Genomic DNA, 16,248 nt, shown 5'->3' on the forward strand with positions numbered 1-16,248 from the left:
AGGGAGGAGCAGGAAAGACTTTGCTCGGGACTGCTGGGAGCTGTGGGGAGAAGAGGAAGCACCAGGGTTTCTACACAGAGAGGGGGTGATTCTGCAGCGCTGTGGCTAAGCGGCTTGCACAGATGTACACAGCGGAGTCCTCCTGCTCTGTAGATTGAATCTTCAGAGTAGAGAACGATCCATCAGGCCTCTCAGCTGAGAATCGATCCTTGGGCATCTGTTCGTCATCTATAATAGATCGGCTGCGGAAGTAACACAGCAATTCCAGTCCCTGCACCAAGGTCTGTCTGTACCAGAAAAGGAGATTGTGGCCTAAAATTGGCTCACATCTCAGAGTCACTCCTTGTCCCATTTCTGTCACCTCATGCTTGGGTGACTGGATAATGCCAGCATCTGTGCATGCTATAAAAGAAGGCAAAAATAGGAAACAGAATAAGGAAAATAAAAGTAGTCCTCTACACAGAGGCCCAGCATGAAGAATAATAAATATGTGAGGACTCACTGGCTACCAGGATACAAATGGACACACAGAGGGTCCAGGAGTCCATGGTGGCGTGAGAGCAGGTGTGGCACATTCCAGACCAGGGTTCTTATGCACATAAGGAAAAAAAAAAAAAGATACTTTGGGACATTTTACCCCACAAGGTGCATCTGTCAGTGACATCACTGAATGGGCCACCACCCCCAACTTGAAAACTCCTCTAAGCGGAGGTTACATTTTTGGGAGATGAATCAGGCAGGACTGAACTCAACTGTAATTGATCTGAGATACAGATGCACACTTGCAGATGCTCCCAGTAGATTTGTTTTGATATTATCAATTCATAGTACCTTCTCCAGAACATGCCTTACCTAGGAGCCTGCCAACTACAACCATCTGCACCTTAGACTCCAACTGTTTAAAGATGAACTCATTGTCTTATTGCAAGCCAGCTTCTCGGCCAACTCTCCTATTCCTCTCACTGGTGGCTCTGTGCTCCTAGTCCTTTATATGAACTTAAATGAGTTAGAAGTTAGCATTTGAGTTACCCAGGAAGAGCAATCATGTCAACTGCGTTGTTAGAGAGAAAAGAGCCGAGTTGGTGTCCCGAAAGCTCATTAGATTTCAAAGTTTTTCTTTGTAGTGAAAGGCCTCTCTTGAGTTTTTTGATCCTTGAACTCTAGTAAGTTTGCAAAGCCCAGAGCACAGAATCTCTCACATTCTTTGTGCACACGATAAATCAGAAAGAAGGCTGTCTTTTTCACAAAGATTTGGAAATTAAATCTTCCAAAGTTGATTTACATCTTATTTTTACCTCTAGCAAAGCTCAGCATTTCTTACTCTTTGCACCTGGCCTTTTTCTTATAAAACAGTCTTGCATCTCACTAACGAACTTCTCTCAGGGTGTAGAGTGTACAGAGCTGAGAGAAGCCTCTGCTCTGTGGAGTGGTCAACTAGGTTATTTATTTGGTAACAACAAAGAAGGAGTAGTTTAAGGGCACATTTTTGCTGTTGGCACAGAGGCATACCGCTGAGTCCCCTGCACCCCAGGGCACTTGCTGATCATAAGGAGCAAATAGCTTACAGACAAGCTTGTATGATCTGTGGTGTCTGTTTTCTTGCAGGCTCCAACCCTTCGTTGTGTGTGTTAGATCCAGAATGCAAAATGGTGGTCATCAATCTGTTTTCAAGGTCCCCAGTGTGTTTTCCAGCCTGTTACCAGGTGCCTAGGTTTGGGAGGCAGTGTGATGGCCCTTCAGGCATGCCCAGGCCTAATCCCTGGAACCTGTGAATGTGTTAAATTACCTGACAGAGGGGAATTAAAGTTCCAAGTGAAGCGAGGTTGCCAATCAACTGACCTTAATAGAGGAGAGTGTCCTGGATTTTCCAGGTGGCCCCAGTATAATCACAAGGGTCCTAAAATGTGGAAGAGGGAGGACGAAGAGTGAGCGTCAGAGTGACGCAGAGTGAGCAAAGGCTCAGCCAGTCCTTGTTGGCTTTGAAGATTGAATGGGGCCGTGAGCCAAGGAATGGTGGTGGCCTCTAGAAGCTAAAAAACGGAGAAAATCAGTGCTCCCCTAGAGCTTTGGGGAGGAATACAGCCCTGCCAACACCTGGATTTTAGCTCAGTAACATCCATTTTGGACTTCTGACCTGCAGAACAGTAAGGTAATACTTGTGTTATTGTAAGCCACCAAGTTAGTGGTAATTCATTACAGCAGCCATAGAAATTGGGTACCTTATAGTAGCCATGGGACTCATGGGAGGGAGAGGTAAAAGCCGATACAACATACTGGTAGAGTCAGATGCACGATCACATGGAAAAACTTGAAATCAAGCCAGGTGAAACCAATAAACAGAATTTTTATACGCCTGGACCCCACCTTCTTCCAGGGACACAGAAGCTTCTGGAGAAACAGAGTTAGAACTAGATCGGGGCATTTTCCTGCTCAGAGCAAAAGTTCTTAGGGGAGAAAACTCTGTCCTACTCCATCCTAAGCCTTGCTAATAAGTATATATGCTGTTGGTAGCATCACTGGGATTGCAGCTCCCTAGGGACAAGGTCCCTCTGACATGGTCCAGGGTAGTGCCTCTGATTCTACCTGTTCTTCCCTCTACATTCAACAGAACAGGTAGGGCTGGCCTGAGCTGGTTTGAGGCCAGGCCATATGAGGCTCCTGTGACACAGAAACTGCTTCCCTGCTTTCCCCACCCCAGAACATGGGTGCTACACCACCCCAACTCCTTGTGCCTCCATGTCTTAAGTGAGCTCAGAGGTGTATCCACTTGCAAGCACACCTGCCACTCAGAGCCTCATTCAAATCTCAGCTTAAAACAAAACCCATCTCCACATCATTAGAGGCAAAAGGGTTGGTCTCTAATCCCTTTATTCTCAGACTTCATTGCAGACACCTCCAACTCAGCTCCCTGAATCCAGGTCCAACTCCAGGGTTTCCATTAAGGATCCTCCAGGGAGCAATGCCAGCCCCTCCCCCACAGACTCTGGCTAACAATGGAGCCACAGAGCCTCCTAGTGTCCAGTAGGCAGGAACACCACAAATGTGTTCTTTGTCAAGACACAGGGGACTTGCACTTCCCTTTATTGAGCTATGGGGAAAAGAGATACCATAATTTGTTGGTGTCGGAGGGACATAAAACAATGTTATGACCTAAGATGAAACCACCTGAGAGATGGACATTACAGTCTGACAGATGGAGACATAATTCAGTTTAATATCCATAAACAACAACCTGGCTCAGATGGGAGAGCAAAAAACCAGCCAACACTGTCTTGAATCAGAATTTAACCCATTCTCTCTCCCCTCCAAATTATAGGCAGTCCCTGTAAGGAAAAGAAAATTCCCTACTGATCTTAATGCATTTTGAAAAAGCACCAGATTTGGCAAACAATAGAAAGAATGAAACTGGAGTATTAGTTTATTTTCTCCCACTATATGAATGCTAGCTATATCTGAAAACTCACTTCTTCCCTGGGAAGATGAGGAATAAGGAAAGGCTGCTGTGAGCTGATAGAGGAGAGGAGCCCTGCAGTTTTCTGCACAGGAGGGAAGTGTCTCTGCAACGCTGTGGCTAAGCTGCTGGCACAGAGATACACAGCTGAGTCCCCAAGCTCTGCAGGCTGGATCTTGAGAATGGAATCTACTCCTTTGAGCCTCTCTGCAGAAAATCGATCCTTAAGCAACTGTGAGTCATCTGCTACGTCCTCATTGTGATATTGAATCAGAAGCTTTGGGCCCTGTCCCAGGATCTGCTGGTACCAGTAAAGGCCAGCATGGCCAGATACAGGATCACACCAAAAAGCCACAGCCTGCCTTTTCTCTGTGATCTTATATCTGGGGGACTGGGCAACTCCAGCTTCTGTGAGTTCTGTGAAGGAAAAAGACAAAATTTGAAAATAGAAAGAAGGAAATAGTTGAAATAATCACTGAGACATCCAATGTGCCATGGTGTTCCTAGGACTCACCTGTTCCCAGGAGACAGAGGGCCACCCAGCAGAGGAGCCTGGTGCCCATGGCAGGGTCAGGACAGGATGGGAGCTTTGCCCAATTAGAGTCACTGTGAGCAGGAGCAGAGGAGGAGGGATGTCCTTGTCCTCTCATGGCAGTTCCCACAGTGACATCATGGCCTCCACAAATGCCTACGTTCTTAGAAACCAATTATTATAAGCTAAAACAGAGCACGGAGTTGCTTGACCATATTCATAGACTGTTTAAGTTCATCCAAGTGTTCTCACTCACATCTCTAGGGCTTGGGGGATTATGTCTCTCACTACATCTCTAGGCCCATTATCTGCTGGATGTTTCTAGTTGAAGACAACTCGAAATAGAGATATCAATTAGTGACCTCTTTGTCTTATCAGCAATTATCCTTCTCTTTGGACATTTCTTTCCTTCTTTCTTTTCTTTTTTTTTAGATGGAGTCTCGTTCTGTTGCCAGGCTAAAGTACAGTGGCATGATCTCAGCTCACTGCAACCTCCACCTCCCGGGTTCAAGTGATTCTCCTGCTTCAGCCTCCCAAGTAGCTGGGACTACAGGTATGTACTACCACGCCCAGCTAATTTTTGTATTTTTAGTGGAGACGGGATTTCACCATGTCGGCCAGGATGGTCTTGATCTCTTGATCTCATGATCCACCTGCCTCGGGCTCCTAAAGTGCTGGGATTACAGGCATGAGCCACCTTCCCCAGCCGGCATTTCTCTTTTACTAGGTTCTCTATCTTCCTGGTCCTATGTGTGTAGAAGCTGAGTTAACTGATACAAGTTTATCCTAGAAGCTTGTTGAACTACCCAACATGCTGTAAGCTAAAAGGTTAAAATAACACCCTGAGCACAGAGTTGGAAGAGTTCATTTTTAGTGAAGACCAATGAATGAGCAGTTTCCTCTTTGCCATTATCAGTCTTCATGATGCATTACGTGCAAAGCCTTCATCATGGTTCTGCCTGTAGTTTTGGGATAATAAATGTAATAAAATGTAATAAAAGTAAGTTCTGATTTTTTTTACCTAAGATGGGTGGGGAATTCTCCTATCCCTGAAAATATCAATATATATTGTAAGAAATACCAAATCAAACAGACTTGCTGAAATCTAAAAATAACGTTATAGCTACACCTCTAGTGTAAATTACAGTTGAACTATAGTCATTGTCTGACTTTTTTTTTCTAATGAGGCAACATTAGTCACAAACACACTTTTATTCATTAACTGAGTAATAAGAAATAAAAGGAGTTAGGTGATGGCACCCCTTAGAGTCAGCATAAGTTAATAACACAAGGAGATGCATGTCCAGAGAGGTGGGAACGGGGACATATGTGTTCAGTGAGACAAGCTCAGAGATATTCCACCAAAACCCCAAAACCTACGGGATACATGTCAAGGTTATCAGGTGAATACCTGTGGGTATAGAATTACCAGAGCCATCTGCTTCTGTCATAAATTCTCTGTCACTGAGGTAAACAGCTACTGGTTTGAGTTCAACTTATGTAGCACCAGGTAATAACAGCAGGATGGAAAATTTCTTCACATTAAGGGGCCACTACCTGCTCCATCTTTGTGACCAGGGTTATGGTTCTGGGTGACAACAGCATTCAGGGGATGGAGGCTGGTGGCTGGAAACAGGACTTATCCATCTAACAAACCTATCAATCACAGGACCCACATGTGATGTGCTTGCAAGGGAGGCATGCCAAGTCCATGGATGGCATTCCTCATTGTTCCTGGGTCTCACCTGCTTCCTGGGAAACATGACTGAGAAATCTATGACAGAATCCTTATCAAGGCAGGAACAGGTCATCATGCTGCTCAGGGAAGAAAAGGCCAGAGCCCTGGGAAATCTGTTTTTTGTTAAGAATATTTGTAGTGTTACAAATTTCCCGCAATTTGGAATAGCCTATCTGGCATAAACTAGAATTGTCCCCTCTCCTATATTCCCCTGCATCATCATATGCATTGTTCAGGGCATAACTAGAATAGGTAAGGTGTGGGATACAGGTGCATTGCTCACATTTCTCTGAATTCTCCTGAGAAGGCAGTCATTCTCCCTTTGCGTAGGTCTCTGGGCTTTTGGGCTGGCTCCTGGTTCTCCTCCATCTACCTCCCATGCAAGCTTAGAACATTCTCCACTCAAAGATGTGCTACAGTTCAGATTTTGCTGCTGAACAGAACATACCAGCACTAATGGGAGATAAAGCTTTTTTTTTTAATATCTCACATTCCACTGGCTACTCACAACTCTGCAAACAAGATATTACATACTAGGATGCACACCTTTATACATAACATCTTAGGCAGCACTGAGCCCTGTTTCAAAAACATTTGAGCTCATCAAACCCCAGTGCCTTCTGATGGCCAATGGTTCAGTGTCACTGGACTCAGGTCCTCTGTTCGCGGCTTAGAGATACTGGCGGGACTTCTATACTATCTTCAATAGAACAGTGTTTGTGAGGAACCAGGAAAATTTTTCCCCAGTTCTATCTATTCTTACTGTCTTACTAGAGCCCCTCCTACAGTTTAGATATGGTTTGTTCCCACCAAAACTCATGTTAAAGTTTGTTTCTCAATGTAGCAGTGTTGCAAGTGTGAGCCTTATAGAAGTTATTGGGTCATGAGGGTAAGTCCTTCATGCAAGATTAATGCCAGGAGTCTGTTCTCTCTCTCGGGGATCTAGATAAAAGCAGGCTGGTATAAAGTGAGTGCCTTGCTCATCCTGGCTCTCCCTGCACGGGCCTGCTCATTCTTCCGCTTCTCTTCCATGTTGTGACGCAGCATGAAGCCCTCAAAAGAAGCCCAGCAGGTGCTGATGTCCTCCTGGCCTTTGCAGCCTCCAGAATTGCAAGCCAAATAAACCCCTTTTCCTTATAAATTTCTTTATAACTTTTCCCAGACTTGGGTATTGTGTTATAGCAACAGGGGATAGACTAAGACAGTCTTGCTCCTTTGTATTTGTTGCACAAATACATATTGTCCAGCCCTAACTTTGGAATATCACTACTCTTTTCTTTACATTTACTCACCTTTGAAAGTTCTTGAGTTTTCAGCCAAACTGTGGAATGCTCAGAATCTCTTGACACAGAGAAAACAGTCTTAGATATTTGCTAAAAGACCTCTTGATAGGCAGTGCTAGCTAAGTTTTGCACTGGTCTCAGAGATGTCAAGTTGCCTTGTTCTCAGACTGGAAATTCCATTGTCTTCTTTTGATACTGTCTTAAAAATCATAGCCTGTCTCCTATTTTTAAAAGTATACTATAGGCTAAAAGATACCTTATTGGATATATTTATTTTATGGTAATGACATAATATTTCAAAGATATTGAAAGTGAATATAAGAAATATCCAACATTAATATTCTGAAATAACACCAACATTTTATTTTTGTCTATTAATATTTTTCTTAAATTATTTTTTAAAACTGAGCATCTATGGAAAAAATGAGATAATAATGAAACAAACAGAATATTGAAATGTGTATCTGTGTACTGATTGTACATTTTGTGACTTTTGCTTTATCTCTCTCTATATTTTGCCTTCAGCTTCTGATACATTTTATCCTTAGTAATTAAACAAGTCTCCTAAAAAATTGGCATTATCTTACATAACCACAAATGTCACTATTACACTCAAAAAATTAGCATTCATATAGCATCATTATCTACTACACACTTCACATTCGAATTTCTCCAGTTGTTTCAATATGTCTCTTGGTTTTAATTCACTTTTCCTCTGGAAAAAATGTCAAAGATCCCATATTTCATGAGGTTGTCAGATCTCCTTAGTTGCTTTTAAATTATACAACTCTTCCACCCACTTGTTATAATTCCTGTCTTTCATGATCACAAGTTTTTGAAGTGTCCAGGTCAGCTTACTTGTAAAATGACCCACAACAAGAATTTCTATACTATTAGAGGTTAATTACTTCGCAAATATGCACCATAGATGATGTGTATTTTCTATGCTATCTGGTCAATCACAAGAATGCAGAATGTCATTTTTATGTTGTTTTGCCAGTGCAAATTTGAGGTAACTGACACCAGAGCTCTTCATTGCGAATGTGCCCTTTACCTTCTGTAACTGTGTAGTGATCCGTGGAGTGATGGATGGGACAATGTACATGTCCTGTTCCAGTCCCAAAGCATATATAAAAAATGTTTGAAAATTTCTTAAATCTGGATAAAATCAGCAGTATTCAGGTACAGAAAGCTCAGAGGTTGCCAATCAAATTCAACCCAAAAAGGAGTTCCCTAAGACACAATATGTATTAGATCGTTTTCATGCTCCTGATAAAGACATACCAGAGACTACGAAGAAAAAGAGGCTTAATGGACTTACAGTTCCACATGGCTGGGGAGGCCTCACAATAGTGGTAGAAGGCAAGGAGGAGCAAGTCATGTCTTACTTGGATGGCAACAGGCAAAGACAGAGCTTGTGCAGGGAAACTCCTGTTTTAAAACCATCAGATCTCATGAGACTCATTCAGTATCATGAGATAGCAGGAAAGATCCATCCCCATAATTCAGTCTCCTCCCACGGGGTTCAAGATGAGATTTGGATGGGGACACAGCCAACTGTATCACAATATAATCAAATTATCAAAAATCAAAGACAAAGAATACTGAAAGAAGCAAGTGATAAGAAACATATCACATTCAAGGGATCCCTAGTACAGCCGTCACATAAATAATCTGCAATAGGGAAATTCATTCCGAAAGAAATTATATTAGGTTAGCAGAGAGAGGGGTATGTGGAGTTATTCCTTAATGGGTATCGAGTTTCTGTTTGAGGTAATGAGAAAAAATTTGGAAACATATAATGGTGACAGTTCCAAAATATAGTGAATGTACTTAATGCCACTGAATTGTACAATTTAAAAATAAAGTGACAAAATTATATGTTACACATATTTTACCCCCATCACCTTTTTTTTTTTTTTTTTTTTTGAATGGAGTCATGCCCTGTTGCCCAGGCTGGAGTGCAGTGGCACAATCTTGGTTCACCGCAACCTCCATCTCCCAGGTTCAAGCAATTCTTCTGCCTCAGCCTCCCGAGTAGCTAGGATTACGGGTGTGAACCACCTCGCCCAGCCCGCTTTTTAAAAAAGATTTAAAAAAACAAAACTACCCTTACAATAGAAAAAATAAATCCTTCAAGTTGAATTCTCCATGATTGAACCTAAAGGCAAGAAAAGGAACCCAAATGATGTATATACACTGATAATTTCTCAAGAAAAGCTATTAGTCACAATATATCCCACAGTTGGTTTTCTGATATAGTTGTCATTATCTCCTGTAGTGGATATATAAAGTTTCCATACAGTCCAAATGTCTACTCAAATTTAAGACTGTTACTCCTTTGAAAAGTTTCCAATCTACTAATTTTTGAATTTTAACTTATTTCAGGTTGCTATATTCTGATTATAAGTAAGGTTGAAAAATTATTCTCATGTTTAGTGGTATGTATGAACATATTTATGTTCACTTTTGTGAATCGCCTATTCAGCTTCAGTTTTTCCATTTTTATTGGGCTGTTTTCTTCTTAACAATAATTTTTTACTCATTTACATGCTAACTTTACTAGAAAAGGACAGCTATGCTATGGAAAATAAAAACAAAGCAAATCCTAAAAGTCTCAGTGGCTAAACTCTATCAAGTCTTACCTCCCATGACCACAAAATCCAGTTGGGCATGAGCAACTTTTTTCCATGGCTATCCACCAGATTATGACCCAGGGAACCAAGCTGCTTCCAGTTTATAATCTGTACCAGGAAGCTCCCAGATTCATCAAGACATGGGAAAAGAGAGTTGAAGAGTGTGCAGAAAAGAACTGACAGCAGGTTTGAGACTGCTGTGCTTAAAAAGCCCTGCTTGCAAGATTGAACTTTGGCTGATCTTTGGCAACTTGGCTGGTAAGCAGAGCCCTGCACTGAGAAAGTTTCTCCTGAGAGGAGTAGCTCATTGGGCCTAGACTGGTGTTGCAAATAGTGTTCTACTGAACACCAGATTTCCTTCTGGGGGCTGGATTTTAGGTTAATGCTAGGCAGTTTCTGCTTATGTGACCAGCCTCCTCTAAAGCCTCTTGAGTACTGAGTCTCTAATGGACTCACTTGTCAGAATCACTGCTCATGTTTAATGCATTTTGCTGCTCAGTGAAGACAGAGTCCTGTGTGACCCCTCCTGGGAGGAAGAGAACATAAGGAGGCCTGAGCGTGAATTCTTCCAGATTCCTCCAGATTCCACCTGTGTGTTTTCTCCGTATGATCTGCTGCTGAAAACTTAATGTGACATGTTAAAAAATCTTAGCTGTGAGTACAGCTCTATGCCATATACCAAATCTCTAAACATGGGAGTATATTTAGGGACCCTCAGTACAGAGCCACAGGATATTTTTAAGGGCCAGGCTTGAAACTGGGCTGACATCATTTTTATTTGCATCCCACTATTCAGAACCTGGAGACATGCTCCCAACCCTCCAACTGCAAGTGAGGCCAGGAAGCATGGAGGAACCACTGGGTGTTTGGTGAGCCTGACTCTTCTCTGTCACACTGATTTTTCACTATCTGCATGCCTTCCTCATTTTTTTTTCCATGCTGTGGTTTAACATTTCATTTCTTATGGTATGTTTTGGTGTTCCAAAGTATAGTTTAATGCAACTGGAGTTACATTTTTTTTTTTTTTTTTTTTGAGATAGAGTCTTGCTCTATCACCAGGCTGGAGTGCAGTGGTACCTGCCTCGGCCTCCCAAAGTGCTGGGATTACAGGCCTGAGCCACCGTGCCCGGCTGAGTTACAAATATTTTTATGGCTTGTGGTTTTCTTCTGTGTCATCTAAACAACTAATTCCTCAATTGAGCACTACAAATATACTTCTTAATTTTTTTCTAGTAAAATTTGTTTTGCTTTTTACAGCTAAGAGTAAATGTACCTGAAACAGACTTTTATGTAAGGAATGAAGAACAGGCCTGGGAATAGGTCAGAAGTACATATGCTTAGTGAAGTAGAAATAATCTGTTCTTCATAAACATGGCCCAGGATGGAAAACAACACTACACCTTTGAAGATATAACTGAACGTAGGGGAGTGTGGCTGGAGTTGAGAGCCGGGGGAAACTTGATGCAAAACGTTGATGGAGAGGCAGGGAAGGGCAAATGATAGAGGACCTTGTAGGGCAATTGCCCTTAGAAGAAAGGCAGCCAGAGCAGAGACCACATGGGGGAAGGTTTGTGTCTGTGAGTTGAAGGGTAGTAGAGGATAGAGTAAGGTTTATATGAAGAAGTCACTGATTCCATAAGGGAGAGAAGAATATGTTGGCTTTGAAATTATGAAGGGAATTAGGAATATCAACAAAATATCTTTTCCATTCTGCAAGCAGGAAAGGGGAGCTGCAGAAGAAAGACCCGGCAAGGTCAGGGTGTTGGGGCAAACTCCAGATGGTCTGAGACAGGGGTAGGAACAGAGCCACAGCACTAAGGGCCATATGGCCCCTGCCAAAGACCCCAGGCTGGCCAGGGCTCTGTGACTCCTATGGGGGCCGAGACTTCCTGGGATGGAGCCCAGACTTGGGAGCATAGGCAACCTCAGCCTTTCTAACTGCCCTTTATGAGCAGAGAGGAGGCAGCTGTGCAGCACTGTGGAGTCACTGCTGGCGCAGAAATATACAGATGTCTGGGAGGAGAGAGCAGACTCCAGAGTGAGGGGGAAATCCTCTGGGTTTGATCTAGAGACAATGTAGCCATCAGGGACTTCTCCTTCCTCTGTGTTATCAGCAGCAACTGAGTAATGGATCAGCCTCAGCCCGTGCCCCAGGTCTTGTCGATACCAGTACACATAGTTGTGGTTCCAAGTCTGGCGACACTTCAAGGTCACCTGCCTTTCTCTCTCTGTGACCTTGTGTCTTGGGCTCTGAGTGATTTCAGCATCCCCATGTCCTATAATAGAGAGCAAAAGACATTGATACTGTCATCCCAACAGAAAGGCTTGCATGGAGGCCTTGGGAATTCCAGGGAAGGAGGCCCTCCTGTGACCAGTCCTCACCTGCCCACAGAAGACAAACGGCCACATAGAAGAGCCTGGTGCCCATTTCAGCTCCAGGGTAGGATCTTGTGTCTCCCAGCCCTGCTGTGGGCAAACTGAAGTTGGGCTCTCAGTGACTTGATGATGTCACTGGCCCTGCTAAATGGGTGAACTGCAGAGCTAACCTGCCACGCCCCTTCTCTTCCCCACAGAAACAAATCATTTATAATAGAGAGAGTTGACAAGCTTGGATTGGGAAAAAATTATAGATATGTTTTGAAAGAAATCTTAAAATTTGTACTCTCCTTCCCAGATTTTCGTAGGGGAATTTGTTCTATGCGTATTTTACTCCTATTATTCTAAATTCTTCATTTGAATGCTGTTTTAACATTTATGAATATTTCTGTAGTCTAAAGGACATTGTCATAGCAGTCCTAGTGACTTTTATGACTTCTCTGCACAAAATTTAACTAACTCCAAGTTGAATTATTTTCCTCTTTGTTTAACCTCTGGATATTTGTATTTCAGCCTACAGAGATACCCTTGGTTAAGAGTCAACTGACACCCAGAAAGGTTTCAAAGTTGTGGGCTCAAAGTCATTACTATTTGAAGACTTGTTTTATGCCGTAGCGACTCATTGCGCCTGATGGGACCCTTACCATCCAAGCTCAGGCTGCTGTGTGTTCTCATGGGTATGATTTTTCCCTTTGCTTCAGGTGAAGCCATGAACACTGCATCATCTAAGTCCCCTGAGTGACTGTACTTCCCATAAAGAAAAGAGGAGGCTCGTTGGGAATGTGGATGAAATGTTCACCCAGAACCACATCTATCTGGTGTCTCTAGGGTCACAGGGAGATGCTCTATTTCCATTCAGAAGATTTTGTATTCACGAAGTGGGAGAAGATTGAAGGATGTGTAAACATGCTTTGGTGCCTTTGGCAACCCTACTCTGCTCTGGCAGTGAGGAGTCTGTGTTTTTTTTTTTTCCCCATTTATTTATTTTATTGCATTTTAGGTTTTGGGGTACATGTGAAGAACATGCAAAATTGTTGCATAGGAACACACGTGGCAGTGTGATTCGCTGTCTTCCTCCCCATCACCTACATCTGGCATTTCTCCCCTTGCTATCTCTCCCCAGCTTCCCACCCCCCACCGTCCCTCCCCTATTTCCCCCCAACTGACCCCAGTGTGTAGTGCTCCCCTCCCTGTGTCCATGTGTTCTCATTGTTCAACACCCGCCTATGAGTGAGAACATGCGGTGTTTGATCTTCTGCTCTTCTGTCAGTTTGCTGAGAATGATGGTTTCCAGGTTCATCCATGTCCCTACAAAGGACCCAAACTCATCGTTTTTGATGGCTGCATAATATTCCATGGTGTATATATGCCACATTTTCCCTATCCAGTCTATCGTCGAAGGGCATTTGGGTTGGTTCCAGGTCTTTGCTATTGTAAACAGTGCTGCAATGAACATTCGTGTACACGTGTCCTTATAGTAGAACGATTTGTAATCCTTTGGATATATACCCAGTAATGGGATTGCTGGGTCAAATGGAATTTCTATTTCTAGGTCCTTGAGGAATCGCCACACTGTCTTCCACAATGGTTGAACTAATTTACACTCCCACCAACAGTGCAAAAGTGTTCCTATTTCTCCACATCCTCTCCAGCATCTGTTGTCTCCAGATTTTTTAATGATCGCCATTCTAACCGGCGTGAGATGGTATCTCAATGTAGTTTTGATTTGCATTTCTCTGATGACCAGTGACGATGAGCATTTTTTCATATGTTTGTTGGCCTCACGTATGTCTTCTTTTGAGAAGTGTCTGTTCATATCCTTTGCCCACTTTTGAATGGATTAAAGACTTAAACATAAGACCTAACACCATAAAAACCCTAGAAGAAAATCTAGGCAAAACCATTCAGGACGTAGGTGTAGGCAAGGACTTCATGACCAAAACGCCAAACGCATTGACAACAAAAGCCAAAATAGACAAATGGGACCTAATCAAACTCCACAGCTTCTGCACAGCAAAAGAAACAATCATTAGAGTGAATCGGCAACCAACAGATTGGGAAAAAATTTTTGCAGTTTACACATCTGACAAAGGGCTGATATCCAAAATTTACAAAGAACTAAAGCAGATTTACAAGGAGTCTGTGTTTAACTCAGGATCTACTCTGAACTCAAATCGCCCCGCTGACGCCAGCAGACAACCAGGCTTCCTTTCAGCCCTCCTCGCCTGGGTCACCTCCCACCCCTCGCTAGGTTTCCCTGCAGCATTGTGGAGCCACAGCACCTCCACGTGGCCAACTGTCCACAGTCTCAAGGATTCACTTTCTGACCTGATGTGCTCAAGATTGTACAAATCAGGAACAGGGATTCCCACATCCCCACTCGTACAAACCCTACCCTCTCACATACACACCTCCAGTGCTTTCCCAAACAGGCCAATTAGGGTGATCCTCAAATCCACCCCTGGCCAGTGGAGACAAAAGGATGCATTGGCCAACATTTGATTGCTAATAAATAATTGTTGCCTAATTGCAATTCATATGATAAAATGAAAGACAGAACCCTGAATAACACAGGGAATAAAGTAAAACAGTTTGAAGAGATCAAGCAGATCCAGCCTGGAAAAGTGATTGATATTCCACATCTCCTTTCGATTCATCAGACACATATCTCTTCATATTTTGTACTTAGATTATTTACTGAATTGTAGATAGAGCATTTTATAATTGGGTCTCTGGGCTTTTTTATATTTAATTCTGAAATCATAGAAAGTCTTGAAATAAACAACCCTATCTGCTGTATCTGAGGCAGATTGAGTGGTCTGACATTTCTAGTCACTCCCCAGAAGTGCCTATGAGCTCCACTAGTAACCCAGTGCCTCTTAGTAATGCAATCCAAAGAGCAGCTATTTCATGTGGATGAGTCTCCATGAGAAAATGCACACACACACACACATACACACTCAAACTCACACTCATACACACAGTATCTTCTTAGTGCAAGGATGATAAGATTGTATTACCAAGCACGGTGAATTTTTCTTTTGGCATTTTAGGGTGCTTTCTGAGATGATGATGTTTCCAGTCTCATAAAAATGTGGTTTTGGGAAAATGTGGTTGTGGTGAGGAATTTCTTTTACCAGATCATGAGATCATAATGGATAAATATTATTATAACAAATTTCATTCTAAAGACTTAATTTTGAATTTGATTTTAATGAATTTAGTTATAAGTGTTGATTTAGAATATCTGATCAAAATAAGTTTTCAAATCACTGTGAAACAATGAATACTTATCCATTTACCTAAAGTGGCAATTAAATGATTATAAAGAAAATTAAATAAGTTACAAAGTTGAAAAAAATACCAAACACCCTTAACTCATTTAAGTCTCAATTTTTTTAAGTAATCAAAAACCTAACAAACCTAACAAAGACAACATGAAATACAGAAAATTATTTTTTTGTAAGACACAGAATCTTTGTTTCCTGGGCCAGGCACAAGGGCTCATGCCTGTAATCCCAGCACTTTGGTAGGCCAAGGTGGGTGGAATGCTTGCTTGAGCTCAGGAGTTTCAGGCCAGCCTGGGCAAAACTCCATCTCTACAAAAATACAAAAGTCAATAGCTTGTGGTGGTGCATGCCTGTAGTCCCAGCTAGTTGGGAGCCTGAGGTGGGAGAATCAACTGAGCCTGGGAAGATGATGCTGCAGTGAGCTGTGATCCTGCCACTACATTCCAGCCTAGGCAAGTCTCACTCTGTCTTACAAAAAAAAAAAAAGTCTCTTAAACTTTTTTACTAAAAACAATCAACTTCAAGAACATCTTATTTTAAAACAGGAGACTAAATTATAGATTTGCATCAGTGTACTTTTGATATCAAATTCAATTTAGAAAGAACTTAAAAGCAATATTCTTCAAATTGTATCCAACTTGATCACAAACAAAATTGTTTTTATAATATTTATTTTTCACAAATCTTTTATGAGTCTTTTCAGAACTTCTACGACTTCTTCAAACCTTTTATCACTTTCTCAAAACTGTAATTTTTGCCCTACACTCTTTTTCATACAAAAACAACCAATCATTCTACCTAGGGCAAACTTTACTTTTTTTACTTATCATTTTGACTGAATAAGATTATTTCTCATACCAGAAAAAAAAACTCTTTAAAATTTTTTTCTTATAAAAATACAGCTTTTTTAGCTTTTTTTTTTTTTTTTTTTTTTTTTTTTTT

At 41.9% G+C, this 16,248-nt stretch overlaps 1 protein-coding gene and 2 gene segments (V, D, J or C); all 3 read right to left on the reverse strand.

The window, feature by feature from the left end:
• On the reverse strand, nt 1-890 carry LOC116527991. The segment is given in 2 exon segments: nt 1-402; nt 503-890. Coding segments are annotated over 2 exon segments (405 nt in total).
• Nucleotides 891-3,446: 2,556 nt separating this feature from the next.
• Nucleotides 3,447-4,183, reverse strand: LOC116528041. The segment is given in 2 exon segments: nt 3,447-3,868; nt 3,966-4,183. Coding segments are annotated over 2 exon segments (558 nt in total).
• Nucleotides 4,184-11,093: 6,910 nt separating this feature from the next.
• Nucleotides 11,094-12,126, reverse strand: LOC116528002. Its single transcript, XM_032245200.1, has 2 exons — nt 12,023-12,126; nt 11,094-11,916 (listed from the first exon to the last, which is right to left on the reverse strand). The coding sequence occupies exons 1-2, from the start codon at nt 12,066-12,068 to the stop codon at nt 11,252-11,254; spliced, it is 711 nt and encodes a 236-aa protein (XP_032101091.1). The 5' UTR covers nt 12,069-12,126; the 3' UTR covers nt 11,094-11,251.
• Nucleotides 12,127-16,248: the final 4,122 nt, after the last annotated feature.

This window comes from Sapajus apella, unplaced genomic scaffold (genome assembly GCF_009761245.1).
Source record: "Sapajus apella isolate SASKATOON/1434 unplaced genomic scaffold, GSC_monkey_1.0 scaffold56, whole genome shotgun sequence".
Classification (NCBI taxonomy): Eukaryota; Metazoa; Chordata; class Mammalia; order Primates; family Cebidae; genus Sapajus; species Sapajus apella.

Excerpts from the sequence above, each read along its gene's own strand:
- LOC116528002 (XM_032245200.1), bottom strand. The coding sequence starts at position 12,068 with ATGGGCACCAGGCTCTTCTATGTGGCCGTTTGTCTTCTGTGGGCAG. Across the intron at positions 11,917-12,022 it reads CGTTTGTCTTCTGTGGGCAG|GACATGGGGATGCTGAAATC; the intron begins GTGAGGACTGGT and ends TCTCTATTATAG.